The following is a 25,557-nucleotide window of genomic DNA, read 5'->3' on the forward strand; positions in this document are numbered from 1 at the left end:
AAGCATCCACCAGCAGCAACAACAGAGCTACTTTATCACACACACACACAAAAAAAAAAAAAAATGAGTGAAGAAATCCAACACAATCAGTCAGTGGTGTGACAAAGACACCCAACGCTTCAGTGGCAGTATGGTGCCGCAGAGAAATACAGGTTAGGCTGGAAAGTTCACAAACAACATTGAAGGTGTGCAAGAAAATTAGAGTTGAGCTGAAGGCAGGTGGCATTATTCAAACTACTAACTACTGACAATATAAGAAGAAAAAAAGAAACAAATTCACTGCCGACAAGAAAAAACAAAACAAAAGCAGCTCTGGAAAGTCCCTGATCTGCCTTATGCACGTTGCCCATTGTCACAATTGCCTTCATACTTCCAGTTGCTGGACTTCATAGCAAAGATACAGCTAGAGTGCACAACCTCAAACCAAAATAAGCAATGCACACATGGCTAAAACGGAGTACCAAGCTCATTTTCTTAGTAGTGAAATTAACTTTGACGGAGGAAGAGGAATGAAGTGGAAAGACAAAAGCAGCAAGACGGTAGATGTTGCTGAGATGTTGGCACACTCTCATTATCGTGACATCATTTTTTCGGCTCTCAAGCTGGTGGAAACAGAGAGAGCCAATGATTGGAAGCCAAGCACCCACCTAGCACCATGTGAGTGGAAAAGTGGTATTGGTGCTACTGGATTTCCTCCTGCACTGAAAAGACTTGGAAGTCAGGTGGACTGAAGACTAAATTCACCATACAGCAGGAGTGACTGCCTGTCCACCTGTGTCAGCCATGTGGTGGACTGGCAGCCTCAGCAGGGTGTTCCCCAGTGCATGCTGGGATAAGCTCCCGCCCTCTGTAACCCCAGGCAGGAATATATTCGGGTACAGAAAATGAAAAAGTGTTTGATCCGCATCTCATCTCCTTTCCCAGATTCCTACTCGTATGTGTCGACGCTGGTGTGCGCCTTCTTCCTGTGTCTGACTCCGCTGTGGATCGTCATATCCTCCAAGCACCCAGCCAGCCGCACCCTGCTGTACTCCGGATGGGAGCCAGTCATCACTGCCATGGTCATCAGCAGGTGTGTGTGTGTGTGTGTGTGTGTGTATAAATGTGTGAGTGTGTGTGTTTAGTCTTCAAAGGGAAAGAACAGCTACTCTGCGTCTGCGACTCACAGTGTCTGGTTTGCTCGATGACTCATCCCCTAAACAAATTGCAGCACCCGAGCACATACACCCTCAGGTACCCTTGAGCCTGGCAGCCTTTCAAACACAGCAGGTTGGAAGGCAATGATTGTCTCGCTCGCTCTCTCCTCCTCTGGAGTGCATGCTCTTCAACACTCTGTGCGAGCAATGCCACATTTCTCTGGCATTTATACAGGACATCACAAATATTGGCCCGAGACATCATGAGCTGAAAACTATTCAAAAATCTTTCTTTCCACTTTTCCCCTTCTGTCTCTTTCTTGCTCTCTCTATTATCGCTCTCTCTTACTTTCTGTTCAACACTCAGTGCAGCTCATAGCATATTTTCATTGGTATTTTATAGAGAAGTACAAAAATATTGGCTCCCCATACTGTTGAGATGAAGACAATTGAGCTATCACAGTCTATTTCTGTCTTTTTCTCTCAGTCTTTGTCTGTTTCTCCCTGAGTCACCCTCTGTTTTTATAACACTCACACAATAAGACCGCTTTATGATCTGTTCATGCTTTGTTCTGCAGCATCGGAGGGCTCATTCTCGACAAAACGGTGTCTGACCCAAACTTGGCTGGAATCGTTGTGTACACCCCGGTTATCAACGGTGAGTACATGATTTTTCTCTTACTCATTTGTATTTACCTGCTCCTGGACTCAAACACGACCTTTTATGTCACAGTGAAATGAAAAATGTCTTTTTCAGATTGTTAGCTAATTTTTCAGACCAGAATAATCACCCATTTCATCATAAATGCCAAAGAATTCACTAAAATCTGATTCATTCATTCAGTCATCTATTTATTTAGAGCTTCCATATTAAAATACAATTATTTATACATACTGGAAAACAGTGTGTCTTTAATGGTGACTTCATATTGAACTGGCAGGCATAAATCCAAAATTTCAGCCGATAAAAACATCACTTTTTTAAACAGTCACACTCCTCCCATCAAATAAAACTGCTTTTCTCTCCCTAACTGATCTCGCCTCGGTTTACACTTTTGAAAGATGTCTCTGCATTTAAAGCCTCGTCTGAACAACCTGTTTCAATAGGAAATACATCAAATTAAGGCATTAAGAGGCTCTCAAAATGTCTTTTCAACGTAATGTTAAGTTATAAGTTCTAATAAAACAGCTGCCCAAATCCTGGGGGGGTTTAGGAAAGAGATAAGAGTAAAGAAAGTCACTCGGTGTCAGACTCAGACTTCTCAAGTGCTAAGTCTTTTATCGGCCCCTCTGTGCAAGTGCAGCACAAGTGAAGAGGAACTGTTGTTGGAGTTTGGCAGTCTGGTAGCCTGCTGGATGAGTTGATTTTTGGTACATCGCACTTGGCTACGCTGCATCCAATCCTGTTTCTCGGTCTGGTTGATCTTCAGACCAGCTGGGGAAGTGTGGGAGGGGAAAGACGGCAAGTAAGGAGCTTTTCAGACGGAAAGCAGGGATACCACACGCAGACCCGCGAGTCCTTTGCGCTACGCTCGCCGCTCCCCCTGTAAACAGATGGAACATGAAGCGCTACACGCATGGTCACCATGGAAACATCCAGTGGGGTGCAGTTGGTGCTTGTCTCACCCAGAGTGCTCCTTTTTCTGCCTCATATCTCAAAAATGCACAACAAATTTAAGCATGCATCTCTAATAGCTGATTATAGATAATGTTATGCATGTTGCTCCTCTTTTTTTCCCATGTCTTTGAGTTGGATTATTACTGTCTGCAGTTTGATACAAAGCTGCCACAGTTCTCTGCATGGTCATTCTTAGATGTGAAGGCAAGCCAAAGGAACAACCATAGTGTGACCTTACAAGTGCTGGTGTTACTCTTATAAAGATGCTGAAAGGAAATGGTAAACATGTGAAAGGGGGATTCAGGATACTTGTACAAATCAGCCACAGCGGCACTGGCCATAGACGCATCATTACAATTAAACACGTCTGGAAGATCAGAAAACTGTCTTGTCATTGGTCGAGCAAGATAACATCCACATGTGGCAGCAACACCCTGAGAAACCCAGAGAGATCGTTCTTTGGCTGAACTGGTTGGCTCTCAAGAAATCAACCGTGTTGTTTGCAGGAGAGCGAGCTCTGCTTGCTAGACAGCTTGTGGCTTTTTACCCACTCACCTCTCACTGAAATTAAATTATGTCTTAGCAGCCATCACTTACTATATGCGAAAAACCCATAATGCTCTCCTTTTACCTTAACAACTACTGTCAGTGTCCTTGAGCAAGGCACTTAGTTCCAGTTCCTGCATGTTTTTAGTTCAGTTTAGTTTTTTATCCTCTCCATCTGTGTAATTTATTTGTGACTGTGTTTTTTATGCACGTGCCACTACATAAAATAATTAAATTTTTCTGGCTCATTCATTCCCAGTCAGTCCCTGGCTCAGAAATCAGAGAGATAATTCAGTCTGTAAAGGCAAACCATTACTGTGAATGAGAGGCTACAGGTCATGTTTTGTTTTGCATCACAACACTCATATGAAGCTTTAAACCTTTTTAGCAGGGTTCCTACTGATCCTGGAAAACCAGGAAATTTAGACACCAGGTTTTAGAGATGGAAAATCCTGGAAAATTTGAAACGTGATTAAATGTCCTGACGACATGAGTGAGATCCTGGAAAATTACGAAGCTGGCTTGAGATCACAAAATGTTTTCCTTAGTTCATGGTGCAGATATCATACTGTATTTCAGTGCCTGTTCATACCCAGCTGTTGTGTTTTGACATACTGCAGTGTCACGTGTGTATGAAGTGCTAAACAGGTGAAAAACAAGCAAAACCGGCACCTCTATCATCACAGCGTTTGTGTGTAAACAACACATTGTTTGCACGTTGTCAAAATGTTTGCATGTTGTTAGCATTTTGTTAACATGTCAACTTTTTTTTTTTTTTTACATGTAAATAGGATACTGTGCAATGTGCAAACAGTGTGTTGACCTTGTGTAATGTGAGAATTTGGCCACTTTGTTCATTTTGAATCGTTATAAGGTGACCTGTGAGCAGCTAACAGGCACACAAGTCACTGAATATGTCCTAGAAAAATCCTGGAAAATGATTTCCTTAAAAGAGTGGGAACCCTGCTTAGACACTTCAGCACTGCTGCCTGTTTCTCTGATTTCCATGTTTTCTTGGCCAATGTGAATATGTCAGCCACTAACGCTCATAAATACAATGGCAAGTCCTGAAAGGAGCTCACATATTCTGCTGATGTTTTAGATGACTGAAAATATCTCTCCTCCACTGGGATGCCCAGGTCTGTTGTGGGCCTCACTTTTGTGTATTATTCTCACAGATAACTACAGAAAACTGGCCAAATGCAAATAAACAAGTTAATTAGCCCAGAAATGCAAGTTACATCAGCAGCAGCTGCGAGTGGTGAAGTGTTATGTGCTGGAGTTTTCCTTCAGTCTCTGACCGCTCCAGTAGAACTGCTCAGTGGCCATCAGCAGAGGACTGATTAAATGCGTAATTGATTTTATAATTAATCCATCAACCAAAAGATGTGTAATTCAGCATTTTTCATTATATAGATTCAATCACATCTTGCCCATTTAGGTTTCATGGAAAATGCTAAAATTGTTAGGTCAGCTTGTAATTGAGATATTTCCAAAAACACTTAAAAGAAGCATAACCACTGTTAAAATATTTCCCTGAAGAGAAAGAAAGAAAGTAAGAAAAAAATACCAAGATATTACAGTTTTCCTCTGTCACCATCTTGGTTTTACAATTAATTTTTGGCCCTTAGAGCTGCGATGGAGACCAAATATTTATACACAAGATAGATGGCATGCCACAAAGTCAATATGTTTCATACTTATAAGCTCCCAGCTTTGAATATCTGTGAATGCGAAAGCAGGTCTTTGCTAGATAAGAGCAAGTGCACTCAATCAACAGTCTCTGGATAAATAAAGGTTACGCAAAAAAACGACTCTGAAAGGTCATCAGCATAATTGGGCAAAATAATGAGACATGTTAGCTGCTTGTGCAGCGGCCGCATAGAAACCTGTTCGTCTCTCCCCACCTCATAAAACTGCTCCCCCTCCGTTTCCTCTCACCGCCCGGCTCCCATCACTAACGGGCTCGGCCACGGTTGCCAGGGCTCTGGCACCTCAACACCACGAGATAAGCTTTTAATTAAAAGGCATTAATGAGAGACATTTAACGAGATGGAAGATGATTCTGTCTCTAATTGGTTTTCCGCCGAGATATATCCCAGCCACAAAACAGCTGGGGAATTGTGCACGTGTGTCTGTCCTGTGTATATGAGTCTATCGCGTTGTTTGTGTGTGTGTGCACGGCGTTGGAAAAACTCAGGTCTCAGCATACCTTTTTTTAAGTGTCTCTGATTTACAACGTATTATGCATGGGTCAGGAGACAGCGGGTCAGTCTTTGGTGCATTTTGGCTGTTTAAAATGCACTGTAGCTCCTATTCTACCACTAGTGAGAATACACCGCATCAGAGAGGGCAGAGGGGACAGAAACTGTGGAACGATGGTTTGATTACAAAGGAGCAGGGAGGGAGATGTGTACGGCACGATAAGAAATGAAATAAACAAGTTAAGTGTACAGTGGGGAGAGAAAGCCCTCTGTTTGCCTCAAAATCTCCATTACAATTTCCTGTTTTTTTGTTAGAGCTATTCTGTATAATCTACATTCTGTTTATTCCACTTCAAAACACGTGAGCTAAATTTAAGGCTTTTTTTTTTAAGTTTTGTAGTACAGTACAATATGTTTTGTTTGCTTCATATCTGTAGTTTGTCAGTCATATGTGCTTTACAAAAGAATTTCCTGTTGTTCTATTTCGTATAATACCTGTTCATACTCGCAGCAGTGTCATTGGTTGTGTTCAGCTGGAAATGAGCTGCTTTTACCAGCTTGTTTTTGTTTTTAAGTTGGTCTCACTTCAAATCCATAATCTCTGCTTGTCATCCCATTTTTGCCATTGATTTTCCTTTTTTCTTCATTTCATTTTCCTCGTTTGTTTTTGCTTGGTGTCTGGTTTATATGTCACCTGTACAAATAAGCAATTTCCTCCTCTTCTTTCCATGTTTTATTTTTCATCATGCGTCATCACTGTTTGTTTTATCACCTCACGTCCTTGTTTAGCACTATACAATTAAGATAACCTAAATTATACCTGGAGGACAAGCAGGGAGATGAGATGAGATGTGAGTGGGCAGACAGTTTGTCTGTCTCCCCCTCTGGGTAGAGTGGCCCAGCTGAGCGGAGAGGAGACCCCCCGCTGCTCCAGTGTAGCCTACTGCACCCCAAACCTCGTCTTCCTCGTCTTCCTCGCTCTCCTGTCGGACCCAGTGACCTGAATAAGTGAAGAGCAGCCCCTAAACCTCCTTCACCCCACCTCCACCCCCTGCTGAGGTGCAAGACCAACAACCCCCCACCGCCCACCTCCAGCCTTCACCCTTAAACCCAGACCCCAAAAGGACAAAGACAAAAAAGAGAGAGGATTGGAAATTGGCAGTCCAAAATACAGGAATAAAATAAGAAGGTTATTGATCCCCGAAAGAGAAGTTGGGTCATTGCAAAAGCAAAGAACAGGATATAAATAAACGACAAAGAAATAGAGCATCTTCGTGATAGAGTTGCAGTTGCACCCCATTGCAGGTTTCCGAATTTAGAATCCAGCTCAACAGAACACACACTGCATGTACAAAATATTAGAAATATCGGCAACACTGTATTTTAACCAACCCAATGAACCATTTATGAATTATTAACACACATATTACACACGCTACATATTTCTGACACATATTACATAGTGGTAAGCACATGAACGTTTTTATAGTGAATTCATGAGTTTGGAAAGCATGTATTGCAGCCCCATCCTATTTTTTTTTTTTTTCAATAACTTGTCTTCTTCTCTTTTGTTTACGTCTCTTGCGGTTGGAACGGTATGGATTTTATAGGGGAAATCACCGTGACTCACCTCACAAGTGCACTTCAAGACAATAAGTGTCCCTAATATTTTGTACAAAGTGCATTTTTATAGATGGCCTCTTTTATACCCAATATATGCAAGTTACATTATACAGAGAGATGGATAAGTACAAAGTGAGGAAGGGGAAAGCTGGTGTGAGGTGTGAAGTTTTGTCTATGTAGAGGCCCAGGGACAGTGGGTAAAGCGATAAAATGTCACCAGGGACACAATTGCAATAGATTGAATTAAGTAGACATCGCCCTGAGGTTGTGGTGGGCTCTAATTTAATAGATACTCCCCACAATAACAAGCAGGGGTGGGAGGCAGGAGGAGAGAAGGCATAGACAGGCCCTGTTTCCCCTCCTCCCTTTTTTATTCACACATGGTATACATGACCACTTCAGTGACTCGCATTATGTACATACTGTATTTGTTTTCCCACTGAACCGCAAGCAATTGAATGCTGCATGTTTTATGATTGTGAAGAAAGAAGGGCCGCCGCTCCTCTTATCTGGCACTCCTCAGCTCTACCCCGTATGGTTTTTGACACTTGCAGAGGCACGCACTCTGAGCAAAGCCTTTCCCTCCTCTCATGAGCTGCTTTGTGCCCGCCTGTCTGCAACTTCGGTGTTTCTGTGCGAGCTCCTTCCTGCAGGGGCCTAGTCACCAGACTGTGGGTACGGTGATGAAAGGCAGAGGAAGTTTGTCTGTGTGTTCATCGCCTCAGGGAAAGTGAATGATAGCTGCTGCTAGTGAATGCAAAATGGCCCTCCTTTTCACTGCTACAGATGGCATGCCACGTTCTCATGAAGAGTTTTGCTCTGCTTGATGTTAATTAAAATCTTACATGAAAAAAGAGGGAAAAAACAGTCTCTCTCCTCTCTCTTTCTCACTTGCTCTTTCCCTCGTTCTGTCTCTTGCTTGTTTTTTTTTCTCTCTCAATGTTTATTCATTGTTTCAAGCTGTTTGCATTCATCACTGGTGTCTCCCAACGAGAAAAAGACAATGCACCAAAACGCTATTAAAATGACACATAGAGTAGCACAAAGCTTTGTCAAGCGTGCTCTTTTCGGAGTCCTGTTCAGACCTGGAAATTAAAGAGAAGTCAAGAGAATTAATTTGATTATATCCAGGCTTTAAAAAGTTCAGAGCAGTTCTCAAAAAGTTTGTACAGTTATGGGGGAAAAAACTGCTCAGCCCTGAAATAATACACACTCTGTACCCACCCTGTATGTATATATATCACATTTCATATCATACTACATGTTTATATTGCGTGTTTATATTACATTTCTCAAATACATAGCATATTATAACATAAATTACACTGAAATATGTTATATTTCTGCCACATTACATGTTTATATTACATTATATTGCATGCTTTTATGACATGCCTACCTCTGCCTTACTAAGGGAAACGTTTCACTGTCATTGTCTTCACATTTTGTGTGTTATGAATAAAAACTTGAACTGAACTAAACACAAGCTTTTTGAAGCTCAGAATGTTTAGATTTGATTTAGACTGTGTCACATACATGTTGATTCAATTCTACAGTCACTTTTGAGGCCGAATTTTGTGGTGTTGTCCAGAAAATATCCTGTTGAATTCCCTTTAGTCAGTGTGGGTGAGGGTCTAGTTCCCCCTTGCCATTACATGCATTTTACATTTTTGTTTGATTGTCAAATGTCTTTTAAAACTGACACCGACTGCTATTTGGAGTTCAGCTGGCCCTTGTAATTAGACTTCAGTTACTTCAAAGCTGTCCTAATGTCCTTTTTCATGTGGTGTTTCTGTTATTTTGTCCACCGCCTATAAATTAAAGTTGCAAAGGCAGCTTCACAAGGTCAGATAAAAAGGTGAAAAATCAGCTTCACAAAGGTGGTACTTATGTAATGTTTTCGTATTGAATTCTATTTTAAGGTGCTTCTGTTGTTTTGTCCAACCCCTGGGTTTTATTTAGATCCCATACCATTTTGCTTTTTGTAAAAATTGTCCAGAAAAATAACCTTTGCTGTATTATAGCGTGAATAGAAATAGGCATAGTGCCCTACCGGCATCAGCCTGTGTCTTGTTGAAGAATTGAAATCCTTTCGTCTCTGCAGTCTTCAGTGACTTTGCCTCACCTTGAATGACTCTGTGTTTAAACCACCGACTCTAATCCCTGCATTACTTTTCTTTGCACTGCAGGTATTGGGGGGAATCTGGTGGCTATCCAGTCCAGCAGGATCTCCACTCATCTGCATTTCCACAGCGCTCCAGGCGAGGTTCCTGAGGAGGCCAAGGGCTGCTACTATCCCTGCCGCACTTTCTGTGGTTCAGGTAACTATGGTTACCAATACTGGGCTTTTAATAAAATCAGATAATCAGCCAGTCAGTGACACGATACACTTTAATTATACACAATCATATAATTTTTATCATATCGTATAATTTTTAAATGTTTCACTGGTTGCCGATGAGAAGTCTTAAACCTTAATTGATTTTGATGTGACATCTTTAGGTGTAGTATTGAGCTATTTTCATCATCCTGGGTTTCAGAGAGAAGTTTTACAGTGCTGTGGTCTTCATAAATGCTGTTTTCTGCCCTGCAAAAACGAAGAGTCAGAGGGAAACACTTGACACTTGCCATTGTTTGGAATGTTTTGACATTTAAATCGCTGAATTTCAAGAAAACTAACATGGGTGCAAAATATAACAGTAGTTTCACTCCAAAGATATCAGAATCAGAACTGGTCTTAAAAAAAAAAAAAAAAAAAAAAAAAACACATTAGTTCAGCCCAACATGCCACTGGAGCGCAATTAATCATGCACAATCATACCTCACTATCTCAAGTTGGTTATAGTCGTGATGTTGAGAGACAGAGAGAGAGAGAGAATGTGCTTTATTGATTCCCAAGGAGGGGAAATTATGTTGTTGGAGCCGTTACAATATCATAAAGACAATATCAGTATCAGTCCAGGACAGAGCTGTACAGTCTGATGGTGATGGGTAAGAAAGACATCCATAGTGTCAGGCAGTGGACAAGAGGGATTGTCCACGATGTCCAGAAGTTTAGACGGTGTCCTCAATCACACGCCGACAGCTTTCGAAATGGTCTCTGTCCGACTGCACGGTCAGAAAGCCATCGATGGTCAAACTTGACTCTGGGATGATGTTGGCATCTTGTAGCCCAGCGCTCTCACATTCACCATGATGATGGAAAGGAGAGCAGTTTGATGTTTCCTCTTCCTTTCATGCCATTTTAATGCCTGCTCTGCACCCCAGTCTCCTCCTCCAAAAGCTCTTTCGGTGCTTCCATCCTCTCCCTCTGGAACACAGCCGACTCTTTTAGTGCTGTCAGCTGGTCCCCCTATTTTAAACAGTGCTGCCTCTACCGGTGCTCACATCACATCTTGAGCCAATACAACAAACGAAACAAGTAAAACCCTCAACCACTAACTTGTATCCATTGTTGTTAGATCTAAGGAAGGTTAAAAAGTATTAAAATGATTAAAACACAGTAACAAATTGTAAAAAATAAATAAAAAATAACTGAAACAGCTGCCACCATAGGCTACCACTAGCGCGGTGCCATGGAAACACAAAGGATATTTTAACAGAGATAGTTGTATTGTTGTATCAAAGTATAAATTCATGAACATCTTTGTTTGAAGTTACATGCATGTAGTCTACTTTTTAAATTCTAAAGTGCGATACATTCATTTTTGAAAACAAACCTTGACTTTCCATTTATAATTGAATTCAGTCTCTCGAAAACAGTGGTTCCCAGTTTTCCTCTGGACCCAGGCTACTGTTGGTTTTTCAGTGCATTCACCTGGTTTCCCCTGGTGTAAATCATTCCCTCCTGAGACAGCTAGAAAGAAAACCAACAGTAGTCTGGGTCCACAAGACAAGACTTGAGAACTACAACTCTAAAGCAAAGATTACTCAGCTTGCACTAGTCCTGTCATTTCATCTGCGAAAGATTCAGCTTACCTGTCATCCTGAAAATGTAGGACAATTCGTTTTAGTTTGGTGCAATCAGTCATTTTGTGAAAGTGCATGAAAATTCTCAAATGGTCCATGTAAAACCCTCAGCCACTAACTTCTGGAAAGACACTCTTGATTTCTGTGGGTAAAGTTTTTAATTCACCTCGAATGCTCCCTCTCCCATTTTTCTTGTATTTTCCCAGGAGCTAATCACCGTTCTGCTCAGGTGCTCCTCCTGCTGGTGATCCCTGGTCACCTGATCTTCCTCTACACAATCCACCTGATGAAGAGCGGCCACACCACACTGACTCCCATCTTTATGGCCGTCTACCTGGCTGCTGCTCTGTTACAGGTGAGCACATGAAGACTTTGACTCCAACATGCCTCAAAATGTATGAACAGGTCGTGTGGAACAGGTAAGCTAGCTGATGTTCTATGTCCATCTCATTTCAGCTTCTGGTATCTTTTTGCCACCAGGGTTTTTACAAAATGATGACTATCCTTACAGCAAAACACACTATGTGTGATGATAGTTTACAGTGTGGTTTTAAAATGCTGATGGACATTCAGGTAACACTACTTTTCAAATTCGTACTTAAAGCACTTAAAGCGCCCAAAACTATATCTTTTGCATCATTTACTCCTCGTCAGTCTCTATGAGGCATGCGACAACTTCACTGTGTAATTTTGTTTTTCATCCATACCAATTTACCCACTGTTACCCACCATAAACCTTAACTGTCACATACAAATTATGTGTTTGACTCTGAGTCTGAACAGAAAAGATTTTTTTCTGTCTACATTGAAGTATACGCTTGTTTCTATACTCTTGCTTTGTTTATTCAGATGTAAGTCCAAGTACCCACCTGTCACTAGTTTCAGAAGTGTGTCAACATCAGTGAACCATGCCTTTGATGAATGTGGTCCAGTAGTAGCTCAGCCTCCTCTAAACCAGTCTCTTGTAGGGGAGAATATGAATGAGTCCTTTTGAAAGATGAATCTGTGAACATGTGTTGCCTTCTTGCTGCAGAACTGAAGGATAAACAGGTGTGTGTATCCTGTGAATTCCTGGTCTCTGGTAGCGCCTGAAGGAATCTGACTTCTTTACGTTTTCCTCGACTGTTTTGATGGCAGTTGCGGAAGGGAAGATATATATGAATCGCTGCTTTCACTTGTTCAGGTGTGCAATGACATGTCTGAAGTTTCTGGAATTCTTGGAATTTTGTTGCCGTGTTTTTGTGTATACACGGGATGTTTACATTCGCTGGAAGCCACTTTCTCCCCGGCTTGTTTTTCAGTAATAGAAGGGTCCCTTAAATCTTTAATGCAGACAAAGGACATTAGTATGTGATCCTGGCCGCTCTGGTGATGGAGACTTTCCAAATCAATTAAGCCTGTAGCCAGTAGAGCTGCTGTAAGGGTGCTTCAGTATTAGATAACACTTCAAATGACAAAGACAGGCACTTGGGATTGCGAGGGTGGAAGGAGAGTCTTGAGCCAGCTGCTGTCACATTTTAATGCAATCACTAAGGAGAGGGAGAACACTGATCGACCTCTTGTCCACCATGTTTGGTGGGATGCAAGTCTATAAAAAGCCCATTGGCCTTTTTGATTTTTTTCGAGCGTTCGACAGCCCTCACAAGGTGCAACGGGCCAGAGGCAGACAAGCTGCTGCACGTCAGAATAATGCCTCAGTTCAGTTGTTGTCATTGCTGTCTGAGAGACGTCTTGGGGAAAATTGCCTGACTTGTGCGTTGAGCGATGGTTTCTGGACAGCTTTATAGCAGTGAGGTGATTATGGAACAATCGTTCAGTGAAGCATGCAAGAAACTCAGCAACCCAACCAATTTGTGCTTCATCTGCTTTGGCCACCGGTGCATTTCTAAAAGACACGTGCACACACAACAGCCAACACTAATTACTACTGCAGGCAGAATTCTCTTTCTAATAATATATGATGCCGTATGTAGATTTTAATTATGTTTTTGTCTAACACCACATTTCATCTGAGAAAGAAACCATAGTGAAAAGCAAGATTTTTATGGCCAGCTAGAATGTCACCTGTGTTTTTTAACTATTTATTATTTAGATGAAAATCAGTTATAAAACAGTATTATGTATATCACTTTATCTCACAGTTCATCCTGATTTATGAACATAAACAAATCTGGAGCAGCGGCCTTGTGGCTGGAGGATTGCTGGTTTGAATCCTCCAACTGGCCGGGGTCCATGTTGTAAAAGTGAATGGGAACAATCTTTTCAGTGAGTGTAAAAGTGCCAACACATCAAGGCGTTATTTTTTTTATTATTTATTTAGCAGTTGGGTGGTATGGGGTGGTCTCATTTGAACTTTTCCTGTATTAAAGACTCATAGGTCTAACAAACTATAGCTCTTGAGGAGACTAGATTATTTGTCTAGCTTTAGTTGTTCACCCTCAAAAATATTGACATGAACTTAACAAAAGCATAAAAGTGAATTGTTGGCTTAAATTTTGTTTTAGGGAGGATTTCCCTTCAACAGTTTCAGACTCCACGTCAGAAAGTGATGATATCCAGACTTGGTTTTGAATTTCAATGCCGGCCTTGGTGTAGGTACGGCCTTTTTCATCAGTCTGGTCTGTCTGGATGTGTTCACTGATGCTGTGAGGGCTTCATGTGGACACACCGTCTGTTAAATCTGTATCACAAAGCACTGGGTGAGCAGTAACCTGACCGAGCGTGCAGTTTTTATGAGATGTTTGAAAACAGAGCCCAGCTTGTGTGGGTTACAAAAAAAAAAAGTGCAGAGAGGTTCTCAAGCATAGCAAGAGAAAGCATTTCATATGTACAGATGAATCTTGGGACAAGTTCCCCGTAATGTTTGTCCTTGGCTCCGGCTCAAGGCCATGAAGTTCTGCTCGGTGTGTCTGGCCTCTCACCGTCAAACTCGGCTGCAGCCACATCACGTAGCCAGTGCACACGTGGAGATTTGGAAAGCAGATCATGCAGGAAGCATTAGAGATCCCTGGAGCACATTATGCTTGTGTCAACTGGGTTTTGTTTAACGCTGCTGGCAAGATCAACAACAACAAAAAAATTAAATAAAATAAGTACTTGCCGTCATTAATATGACATCAAATACACAAGCTCATTTCCTCTCTCTTTTTATTTGTATTTTGAAAATTAGCCCTCAAGCAAGCCCTCAAAACAAAGATTAAAATACAACAAAAAGTGGTAACGCTTCAAGAATTATAATATTAATATAGTAACACGCACACTGTGCATGATAAATTTGTCTGAATAATGCAGTGCAGCAAGATGTTGAAGCGAGTAATCTGTGCCAAGAAAAAATAGTTGTCAGACTCGTATACCAGGAACCTTGAAGAAATATCTAGCATCGTGACAAACCATGCTCTAATTTATAGCAATGTACAACAACTGTTCCCAAAGGCTATAGCAGTTTGAGTTCCGGTAGTCATGTGTGTTAACGCTGTTATATCACAGGCAAATGGTCTTAGTTCCAGTGTTATTCCTGTTACATTTAACTGACCTGATGCAGCTGCATGAACTATCTAAAAATAAAACATGCTGGTGTGGAAGATTGCAGAGTATCTCCACAGTGTGTAAATCGGTTACATTAGCACAGCATTAGCATCGGTGCAGGTCTGATACTGTAGAGGGTAGAGGAAGTAAATTTTATGCCCGCCTTGAAAAAACCATGTTAATGTTTAAAGTACTAGCACTAAAGCTAATGTTGGATCAAGTGCAGCAGTGGCAGTAACAGTAATCATAGTTTTAGTTTTTCTGTGGACGATGTCAACAGGCAGTATACGTTTCGTTTTGAGCTCATGAATTGACCAGTTGTCAGAATACCGTACTTGTTTATTGAAAATAATTGTTGCAGCCTCTTTCCAGCTCTGTAGTGACATAGGGAACAAAGGGAATGAGTGAAAAGAGGAAGATAGGCTCATAAGACATACACAGAGGTTTACCAGTCGATCCAGGAGCAAATTCAGAAGATTTTAGGGCTCTGCTACACAGCAGAGATCTGAAAGAAAAATGCTCAAAAAGAAATATAACGCATTCACCTCTGCTCTGGTGGCCTCCATGGGGCATACCCAGTGGGCCTGAGGGAGATAATTGAGAAGGAACGCACAAAGTTGCAGAGAGGTGGGCTGAAAGTGTCATAAATAAGCTGCAAGAGGACATCTTTATGCTAAGGAAAAAAGGCATAAAGCTGTGGCTCATGTTTCAGAAGCCCACTTTTATTTCCTGTGGTGCACACAACCCCTGACTCCAGACTCCCCCAAACACCTGGTATGGGTTAATCTCTGCAGTGATCTGAGGCTGTGAGGAGAGCATCGGCTCAGCTGGGTGACACAGTCAAGACTTGGAGAAGTAACCCCTGTTGAAGATGAAGCGGATCCAGCGGCATGAGCACACGTCTGGAACCAGATATAGGAAATCCAAAACTTACAGTCTCGGTGGATGGGGAAACGAATTGCCACACAGCCACAGAAATGGCCCTGGAAATCCAAAAAGCTTCTTACTGTGTGCTAAGGAGGGATTCTCCCCCAGGAAGTTTTACAGTGCAGATCAGGTGAATGGGAAGACAGGGATTTAGAAGTGGCTAGAGGGTCTATCAGCAGGAGGGAAAGTGGAGAACTTCATAGTGACTGGACTATATGGCTGCGGAATGAAAATGACTCCGAGGCTCTTACTGGGTCCTCTTTGCAAAAGAAACATCCGAAGGCGGGGGTGTTTGTGGATTATAAAGAGGATCTGGTCTCTTTTTATGATAAAGACGCTGCAGCTGTATTTCTGTCATGGCTGCTGCTTCAGTGAGCCAGTCACGCCATACATCAGCCCCTTCAGTAATGACGGTAATAAAAATTCTGCCACTCTCATCATCTCTCTTTACAATAAACTAAAATGAACACACAAGCTCACAACGGGGTGCGAATGGTCAGCGTCCAGAGTCATTTATAATTCCTCTTTGGGCTTCCTCTTTATAAGGAACATCCCTCTTAATGTTTCTCTCCATATTTGTAATTTATTACTCCAACATTGCCCAGAGATAGAGCAGAGGCAGTCGTGAGGATACGTCTCACACACACACACACACACACACACACACACACACACACCCATATAGAAGTCTTTGTTTACTGTTGTTTTCCTTTGTCTTCTCATTTACATGAAAATAATAAAACAAAGTTAAAAAGAAGTAGTGAGTATAGAGGGAAACTCAGCCTGAAACTGTGCTTTTCAAAGATCCCTGTGTGGCAATGCATATCTCAGCTCTGAAATTAATTCATTACAGTATGTGTGCAGTGGTATTGTATTCACTTTTTCCTGCAATCGTCCTAAGTAAGGAAATACATGTTCAATTTGCCTGTGAATGGGCACTTCCATTCCATCGCTGAAAATAACCAATCAGTGGAAATTCTTTTGGAGACTTTCATCCGTCAGTCAGATTTATTTATTTTTATATTTTTCAAGCATTATGGTGTAGTTTTAGTCTCTTCCCTCTGTGCTTGATTTGGTGGCAGACACAATTTGGCAAAATGTAGGGAACATGGTGGACTTTGATAATGTCAGTTTATTAAAGTAAAAGTCTGTTTCTTTAACAGCGCTGATAAGCGGGGACAAATTGCACATGGTGCAGTTTGATAATGTTCTTTTTAAAGTGAGTGCCATACAAAATTAGGATAGAAATTGAGAGACATTTCTGCAGAATGGCACAATTTATTGTGATATCTTGACAGGCCTTATGGTAAAAGTACTGAATGCACAGAGCCACTTAAGCTTGAACATCCACAGGCACAAAGTAAGATATCAACATATGGTTCTGCATAATTTGACTCAGTGCTTGATGGTTTACTTACTGCTAAAGGTTTTTGATTGAGTGTAGTTTTATTGTTAAGCCACCTTAAATAAATGCACAGAGAAAAAGAAAAAAAAAATTCTCTCAAGGTCACAGCACACACTAAACAAGTAAAAACTAGTAAATGCAAACAAAACAGTGCACCCATAGAAGCATAGAAGTGCCTGATGCAGACTAATTCAAGTATGCAAGCATAAAAGAAGCTGTATTTGGATGTTCAGCAGTCAGGGCCTAGGATGCCCTGGCTGTTTTTAAGAAATACCCACAACGAGTGGAAAGCTTCAGCAGAGGTAATAGACCTGGCAGGACAAATTTGAGCAAAGCACTTAACCCCCAACTGATCTTGTGGTTCTGCTCAGTGGCCAGCATAAATCCTTAGCTGTGTTGGACCACTCCCAGGTGTGAAGCTGTACAACTGTGTGAATGTGAACCGGGTCTTGTTGACAACATGTGCATACTCAGTTTCAGTTTTCGTGGGATAAGTTTAAAAAAAAATTGTGCTTCTTGTATATTTTTCTTGATCTAGTCTCTTTCTAGATCTGCCTGCAGTATCCCGTCTGAGAAGCAGTTCAAGTTTAGTGCGTCCTCAGTGATTCTGTTTTTGTTCACCATGGCCACAGCTTCTGCCTGCCATGTGTTTGGGAAGGAAGTACCCTAAGTCAGTACCCATTGTCTAGGCAGATGTTTCTAAGAAGACTTGCATTTCATCAGACTCAAGTTTGACAGAGTTTGTAGAGCAATTCAAGGAGATGCAGGTCACATGCACATCTCTGATTGCTTTTACACCAGCCGTGTTTTAGCCGTGAGAATGTGCCAGCCGAGTAAACGCCAAAACTTCACACCAGAAAGAGGTGGTGTCAGTTCAGTTCCATGTGAACTCTGGAGCAAAAGGGAGATTGCTGTAATAAACTTTAAGGTCCATATCATATGTTACACATGTTCATACATGCTCAGTTAGTCTTTCTTTGTTTTGTTTTGTTATTTTTATTTAAAGATTGCTAATATGTTGACACATAAGAAAAGAACCATTTTGCTTTAGGTGCATTCTCTGACCAGTGATAAGAGAACACATCGCTTATGTTTATATGCTTTTGTCCTCTTATGTGTGCCATGTGAAAGCCAACTGGAGCAAATGCAAAAAAAAAATTAGAAATATATAAAACAACTTGTTAATCCGGCCATGCAAACAGACCATTAGATGTGAAAGTGACCTAAGAGAACTGCGCTGTGATATCTGCAGGGGGTGAATCTCAAAGTCACTTTGGTTTAAATGCCGTGGTCCACTTTTATTTGAGCCGTGTGAAAGCCAGCTCAACCAAATGAAAAAATTAACACTGTATCAAACAATTTGTTAGTCCGGCCATGCAGACAGACTATTGGACATGAAAGCGACCTAAGAGAATTGCACTGTGATATCTGCAGGGGGTGAATCTCAGAGCACTTAAGTCATTGCTCTGTGTTTGCTTTGGTGACTTTACATCATTTTTTTTGTTGATTGATATGATTTGTGTAAATTTTTACATGTTTATAGTGGAGAATGAGGGACGAATTGTTTAACTCAGTCACACCTGGCCTTTCATTACAATTTGAAAATTAGTTTAGTGGCCAACTGGCCATTAACTCCAATTTATTTACCGGCCAAAGCCAATTTTTTCCCACATTTGGCGCTTAGCAGGTGTTAATTTTGGACCCTGCACAAGAAACATGATAGACCACTTGAGGTGTATTGCAAGGCTGATCAGATGAGTTTTCATCTCTGTAGCTGTGGCAGAGCACAATTTCGTTTTCCCTGTAGAGGAAGTGTGTGTAATGAGCAGAATACAGCTTGTTAAGATGAAGAGAATGTTTAGAGCAGGTGATACAGGAGTGACAACAGATGGTTCAGGAGATGAAACACTTTGGAGAGCTCAGCAAGAAAGATGAGGATTGAGAGATGGGACACAGCATGCAATTCTTCACCCCTCTCCTAGCTTCTGCTAAAAGAGGCCAAGTTGATCCTACTGGTGTGCTTGGGGAAAAGCAAAAAGACCCTGAGAAAGAGGCCGATGGCTTCAATCAGGAGTTGAGGACAGAATTCAGAGCCACAGATAAGTCTGCAAACTAACCTGCACATCCTGATAGAGTATGAAGCCTTGAGCATTCCTCACATTTATCTCTCTGTGAGCACTGTAAGGACAACTGAAGATGATATTCACCGAGAAAATGAGGAGATTGTGTGATTATCTTGACCTGAGGACCTGCAATTCTAGTGATGTAATCCTGGGCCTTGATGCATCTCAAACTTAATCTTGTCTGAAGATTACAAGGTGATGAAACCCATAGACACTAGGAAGGAGCTACTCAGAGACGCTCTTGACATGTCCCGAGGTCCAAGGACACCAGATACTATCATCTGGCGGGATTTATTTTGAGGCAGTAGTGTCAGGAAAAGACTGAAAGGGATTTAGCAGGCAGAGTGTCCGTTAACAAGAGGGGACAAACCATGCTGAATCCTGAGAATGAAGGAAGGGAATGGAAAGGCCCCACTTCTCCAGTCTGGCTGCAGTTTCATCATGTGGGTGTTTGTGGATTACAAGAAACGCTTGACCGTCTCTGTATAATGTGGAGAGCAGAGTTCATATCTAATCTTATACTGGCTACACCGTCACTAAGAGATTTGACCCATTCCTCATGCAGTAGCAGTAAGAAAGGTAGAATATGAGTCTCTGGTTATCACACCAGTAACGACATTATCTTGTCACATTTTTGATAGTCTTTTCTATGTCTTGTCTCATCAAAAAAATGATTGACATACTTGATTTTCCACATTCATCAGCTATTTTTTGTGTCAGTGCATGGCATATTTCAGTCTTGGTACACATACCGTCCCTGTTTCAAGCTGTTCTCTCCGAGGGACGGAAAGTTTTGTTGCATCAGGGATTTACTTCCCTGAACCATCTCTCTCTCTCTCTCTGTTTCAAGTAAACAATTATACACAAACATCATTCCAGTTTTCAGAGAAACCTGTGAATCTGCTTGAAAGATCACACAGTGCATCACTTAAAGCTACCCTTTGCATTTTTTTTTGCAGTTAGCCTATTTAGGATTAAAAAATGATTGGATTTAGTTGTGCTCCTACAAACAACTGCTCTCTTAAGTGCTTCATTTGTAGACCATAATGGGCAGATGTTGCATAGTAACTTAATTATGTGCATGACTTGAATAAAAATATGCTCTGGGATGACTTGAATGTGTATTGACTCTGATATCTTTTATAATTGCATGTTCTTTTTTCCTTTTTTTTTTTTTTTCCAAAAGCTTAACCGTAAAGGGGTAGGGCATTAAAGAAGAAAGGAAGATGATAATGAAAAACCTTTTTGCCTGACATTGTCCTGACCAATCAGTTTACAAAGACACACAAGGGATTCTCGGGCTTTTTGAAGTCGCTGGATGAAAGAAAATTCACGTGATTACACGTCGGAGCATGAGGCACGGCTGCGGCCCCTGTCCATCGTTGTTTAGAGAGGAACCAGAGGGATGACATAAACTCTTGCACTCGCTGCACCACCAGTGTCAAGAACATAAAACATTCACTAGTTCACAGCCAGATATTTCCTTTTGCTGCCTGTGTGAGTAAGCTGAAATGAGAGTAGTGGACACCAAGGCTGAAGCTGGTGGACACGACCATCTCAGGAGACACAACAGTGTTTGAGGTGCTTTTGGAAAATCCAATTCAATCCAATCCACTTTATTTATATAGCACAATTTTAACAAATACAAGGTTTTCCAAAGTGCTGCACAGCAAGATAAAACACCACAAGATAACACAATAGAAGCAGAATAAAAAGGTAAAAAACACAGTAGGATAACACGATAAAATAAGATAAGATCAATTAAAATAAAATCAAATAAAGTAAAATAATAATAGTAATAATAATAATAATAAAATAATAAAATAGGAAAATAGGATAGAATAAATAAAATATAAAAAAAATATTAAAATAAAATAATAAAATGAAATAAAATAATAATACAATTATAATTTTAATAGAATAAAATAAAATGACTGCGTCTGCCTTGGGGTCGGCTCATATTGCACACCTGTCTGGCCATGAAGGGGTCTCCTCTCCCTGTGGTCCTTATCAAGATTTCCTCCATTCTTCCCTGTTACACTTTTTTTTTTTTTGGGTGGTGGTGGTGGGGGTGCTTGCCCACTATGAAGATTAAGTCAAGAGGCGGTGTTGTGTTTTGTAAGCTGCATGCTCGTGGACCTGTAAAATGGGGCTCTAAATAAATTTGAACTTGAACTTGAGCTTTATTTTGTAGACAAATTCCTCATCCTCTCAGCACTCAGACATGATTAAGGAACCAAAATGAGGAGACGGAGAAAGATGGATTCATGATGGATCTGCTTTTGCATCTCCCTTAATCTTGAAATATTGACAGTACTAAACTTTGGAGTGTCTTTTTTTTTTTTTTTGTTGTTACTTTTCAGTCTCTTCTTCCTCCTCTGCTCGCTGTCTCTCTTTTGCGCTCTTAATTTTTCTCTTTTTTTTTTTCCCCTCCCTGTCTCGGTTGGTCTCCGTTTCTCGGGTGGTGCTTGAGAGGGGAGGGAGATGAAAGAACTAATAACCTACAGACAATTCCGTAAATGATCAATTGTAGTTGGCAGTTTTGCGACAGCTGACAATATGAAAGTGAGTTTGTGGAGAAGCGAGCAACAATTGAGAAGAAATCAAACTATTCCAGCCTGTCATAATGAATAAAGCACAAATCTGTGACACCCTCGCTTCACTCGCCAGTGAATAGTTAGATGTGACAGTTTGTTGTGCATCTCTGAGGCACTTTCATCATGTCATGGCTAAAAGTTATTGGATAGAAACCCAGGAGTCCGCATTGTTTAACAGGATAACACATCCCAATGCAAAATTCCTCACACGTCCAAAGACAAGTGGGTCTGTCTGCAGCGTATCAGAACTTATAAATTAATGTGTTTTTTTTACTTTGTTCGTCGCAAATGATATATTATTGTAATCATTTCCCTCTGCTCGCTTTTAATACTATCATCAGCGCCTTTATTCTTAACATGTCAGTATCAGTATCTTTCAATGAATGGCTCTGTGTTGGAGCTCATCCTAATTGGCAACTATGCTTTTGTTTTGTCTGTGTAATGTTTGTACTACCAGCTCTGGACAGCTCATTTCCCCTTAAATTATAGACTCGTCCTTATCTTTTAATAGACCTCTCTCTTTGTCTCTCAGCACCGTTCCTTCTATACTTGAAAACTTGAATTATGAATAAGACTCTCCCTCTTTCTCCTCTCTCGGTCTGGCGCTCTCTGCATTTCGCTTTTTTTTCTCTTTTTTTTTTTTTTTTGGGTTAGGATTTCGTGTTCCGTTCGCTGTTTATCTGCTCCTTCCGGCGTTTATGTGACTGCACATAGCATATTTAAGAACTGTGCCTTCCATCAACGAAAACAAGCCGTGTTTTTTCCCTTTTTCTCTAAATTAGCATTCCCTCTTTTTCTTGAAAACCGGAGTTATAAATTGCACTCACACCCTTTCCTCTAATCTTCTCTGTGCTCTCTCTCAGGTGTTGCTGTTACTGTGTATAGCCGACTGGATGGTGCACTCCATTTGGCGAAGCGGTAAAGACCCAGACAGTTTCTCCATCCCGTACCTGACGGCCCTGGGCGACCTGCTGGGCACTGCCCTCCTGGCACTCAGCTTCCACTTCCTGTGGCTCATAGGGGACCAGGACAGCGACGTGGGCGACTGAGGCAACCTTCGGCCTCACAAGTCTGCGCGGTGAAGAGAAAACTTGCTGCCTGCTCGTCCAACATCTCTTGGCCTGTGGCCTTGCGGGATTTCAGGGGCGTTCGCTGTCGCAAGCCGGCACGTTCCCCCTGCTTCTCGCCCTGGACGAAACTTCACTGCACTTACCAGAATGCTGCCGGAGACAACCAGGTGCTTTTTCTATTCTCACCAATGACACTGTATTCCATAAATTCAGATTCTTCTCACCGATCGTCTGACGAAGAGACTTTAATCCGTGTTGTTTGTTTGCACCGAGGCACTTAACGTATTATGCTGCTGGACCGTTCACAGGGTGGGAAAAGTAACACCAGCCGCTGCCCAGAATGCTGGTAAAATCTTGCCATCGTCGGCAAGGATGTCGTCTCTACCAGCCACTCTGGCAGGTAACCAAGCATCTTTAGGAAATCTTATGTTATTAAAAAAAAAAAAAAAATCTAATCATGCAAGTGGCTGGGGAATTTGTGGCATTTACCACCCAAAGTGGCAAAAAAAGTTTGTTTCTCGCCTTGCCCATTGCTGCTTTGCGTCATATATTCAGCGGGCAGATACAACAGATAGTAGCAAAGAGAGAAAAGCAAATGACTCTAGGTGGAGTGTGGAATTTATTAGTGTTAGTTATTTTGTTCCAGATCAGCTCTTGAACACACACTTTGACCTAGATGTCGCAGATGTACCAGCAGCAGAATGAAGCAGGATGATGTAAACAGAACAAATCATTGTATGGATGGTACAAAAAAAAATTTTGACATCTCTCTGTATGTCTACTCTTTTTTTTCTTTTCTTTTCTTTTCTTTTCTTTTGGTGTCTGGACTCAACTTCTGTCTACAGTGCACACAATGTTTCTACATTTTCAGTTTGTCTGCGTCGTCCTCTGCACGGTTCGCCTTCTATATGTCAATGTTAATGATAATGGACCACGAGAAATCATCTGGATATTATGTCCCCCTTCTCCTTTTGTCTTTTATTCATTTCCTCTCTTTGTTTGTCCTTTTGTCTGTTGTCCCTGATGGGGGACCGGTTGCACACCTAGAGCAGGGCCACGTGTCACCACAGCGGGACCGTTTACTCCTGACGGTGAATGCCTGCATGCCGATCACATGCTGTTTACATGAATGCGCAGTGTGTACGTCTGCGCGCACACGATCCAGTCTGGAAAAGATCAAGGCGATACTGTCATTTCAACTTACTGGCCTGATTATCTTATCGGGGTAATCTCATCATCATCAGCGTGAGCCTAACGTGATTAACACACCCGGTTTTCTGCAAAAACCTTTTTATTTTGTCTTTGAATCAATTCCATTCAAACTGTGCTGTGTCAGGAAGGTCAGAGGAAGGGGATCCAGATGCGGCGGCACCCAGCTAATCTGATTATCAGATCCGTCCACGTTAAACCCGGGTTATTTGAGGAAATCACATTACTTACACAGCATGTTAACACTGAAATTGAAGTATCACCTTAATCTGATTAATGACTGGAGTGCTGTGTGCATGTCAGCGTAGCCAGTGGCTCTCTTCAACCTAATTCCAATGATATGTGCCTCTTGAGATTCACTGGTTGACAAGGTATTATTTCTCTGTCATGCCATAAATATTACTTCTTTTTTTTTTTTTTTACTGCGTTGTAATACTGTGCAATTAAGACTTATTTTCTTTTGTACTCGCTGTCTTCTGAGACAATGACTTTGGAGTGTTTGAAGAGTTTCATTCCACAATAAGATATCTGCCATTGAACACACAAAAAAAGAAGACAAGCTCTGACATGAAAGTAAAACTGACTAATAGATATCATCAAAGCTGTCAGCTTTCAATACCATAAGCCCAAAAAGAAAAAGAAAAAAAAGAAGAAGAAGAAATTCTACAAGATTAAGTGAATATCAGGTAGCATTTATTTTGTCAAAAACTGGAGATATCGCCTGTTGGAATGGAACCCTTCTTCTTCTTCTTGCTTTGTGGCTCATACAGGCCTAAATGTTTTAATAAATGTCTCACGTTTGGGGAAAAAATACCTCCTTTTGTGATTATTTTTGCAGACGGGTTTACTTGTCATGTAGTGGCGCTCTCCTCCAGATGGACGCACAGAGCGAGTCATTACTGCATTGTTAGGGAATGACAGCCATCACATCGGCTCCGGCTGCACCAGATCAAAGCCTGAACACCGAGCCAGGGGAGGAAGGCAGCGCTGTGATTGAGATGAACAGTAAATATCTTTTTTTTTTTTTTTTTTTTCTCCCCCTCTGTTAGCCTGAAGTAAGCCCAAGATATAATCTAGGTTCTCCCGTGGTCTCCATGACAACACGAACAGGCGATGCTCATGTTCTCTCTTGACCTGGTTGTCTGGAAAACATGCATTTTTGCACAGATGTCACACTTCCACCCACCTCCGACACTTAGCTTACATTTCCCTGTAATGGCTGCTCTTGAATTAGCATTTTGAGAACTTGGATGACGCAAAGCAGAGGATTTCAGCAAGAAACACACAATCTGGTTGGAAAAAAAAGAAAAAAAAAAAAAGAAAAGAGAGATATGAACCAGCTCTGCTTCCACTTACAAAATGATTGATAGCACCCAGCTAAACCAAATAATGTTATACTCTAAAGAACAGTAGGCAAGATAAGCAAAGTTGACCAAAGGATTATATTAAAGTGTAAAAGAAAAGATAGCGCTTTGGAATAGGGATCTTCAGTTGTTGTCTTTGACTGTGTTCTCCTCAGAGATCAAGTGTGGCAGCAGACCGGTTAGATGTATCACCTTCAGGCCTGTCTGTCGCACTCGATGGATAATTAGCATGATGGCTGTC

General features: G+C 41.3%; 1 protein-coding gene across 1 annotated transcript in view; it reads left to right on the forward strand.

Moving 5' to 3' along the window:
• The window catches only part of slc41a2b (solute carrier family 41 member 2b), a 37,788-nt gene extending 13,025 nt beyond the window's left edge, over positions 1–24,763 (forward strand). Inside the window, exons 7-11 of the mRNA XM_030046116.1 lie at positions 925–1,072; positions 1,715–1,794; positions 9,317–9,448; positions 11,303–11,451; positions 22,537–24,763. Of these exons, the coding sequence (XP_029901976.1) occupies positions 925–1,072; positions 1,715–1,794; positions 9,317–9,448; positions 11,303–11,451; positions 22,537–22,722 (695 nt within the window). The 3' untranslated portion in view covers positions 22,723–24,763. The remainder of the gene's footprint in view (positions 1–924; positions 1,073–1,714; positions 1,795–9,316; positions 9,449–11,302; positions 11,452–22,536) is intronic.
• The last annotated feature ends 794 nt before the right edge of the window (positions 24,764–25,557 follow it).

Source organism: Myripristis murdjan, chromosome 23, assembly GCF_902150065.1.
Source record: "Myripristis murdjan chromosome 23, fMyrMur1.1, whole genome shotgun sequence".
NCBI lineage: Eukaryota > Metazoa > Chordata > Actinopteri > Holocentriformes > Holocentridae > Myripristis > Myripristis murdjan.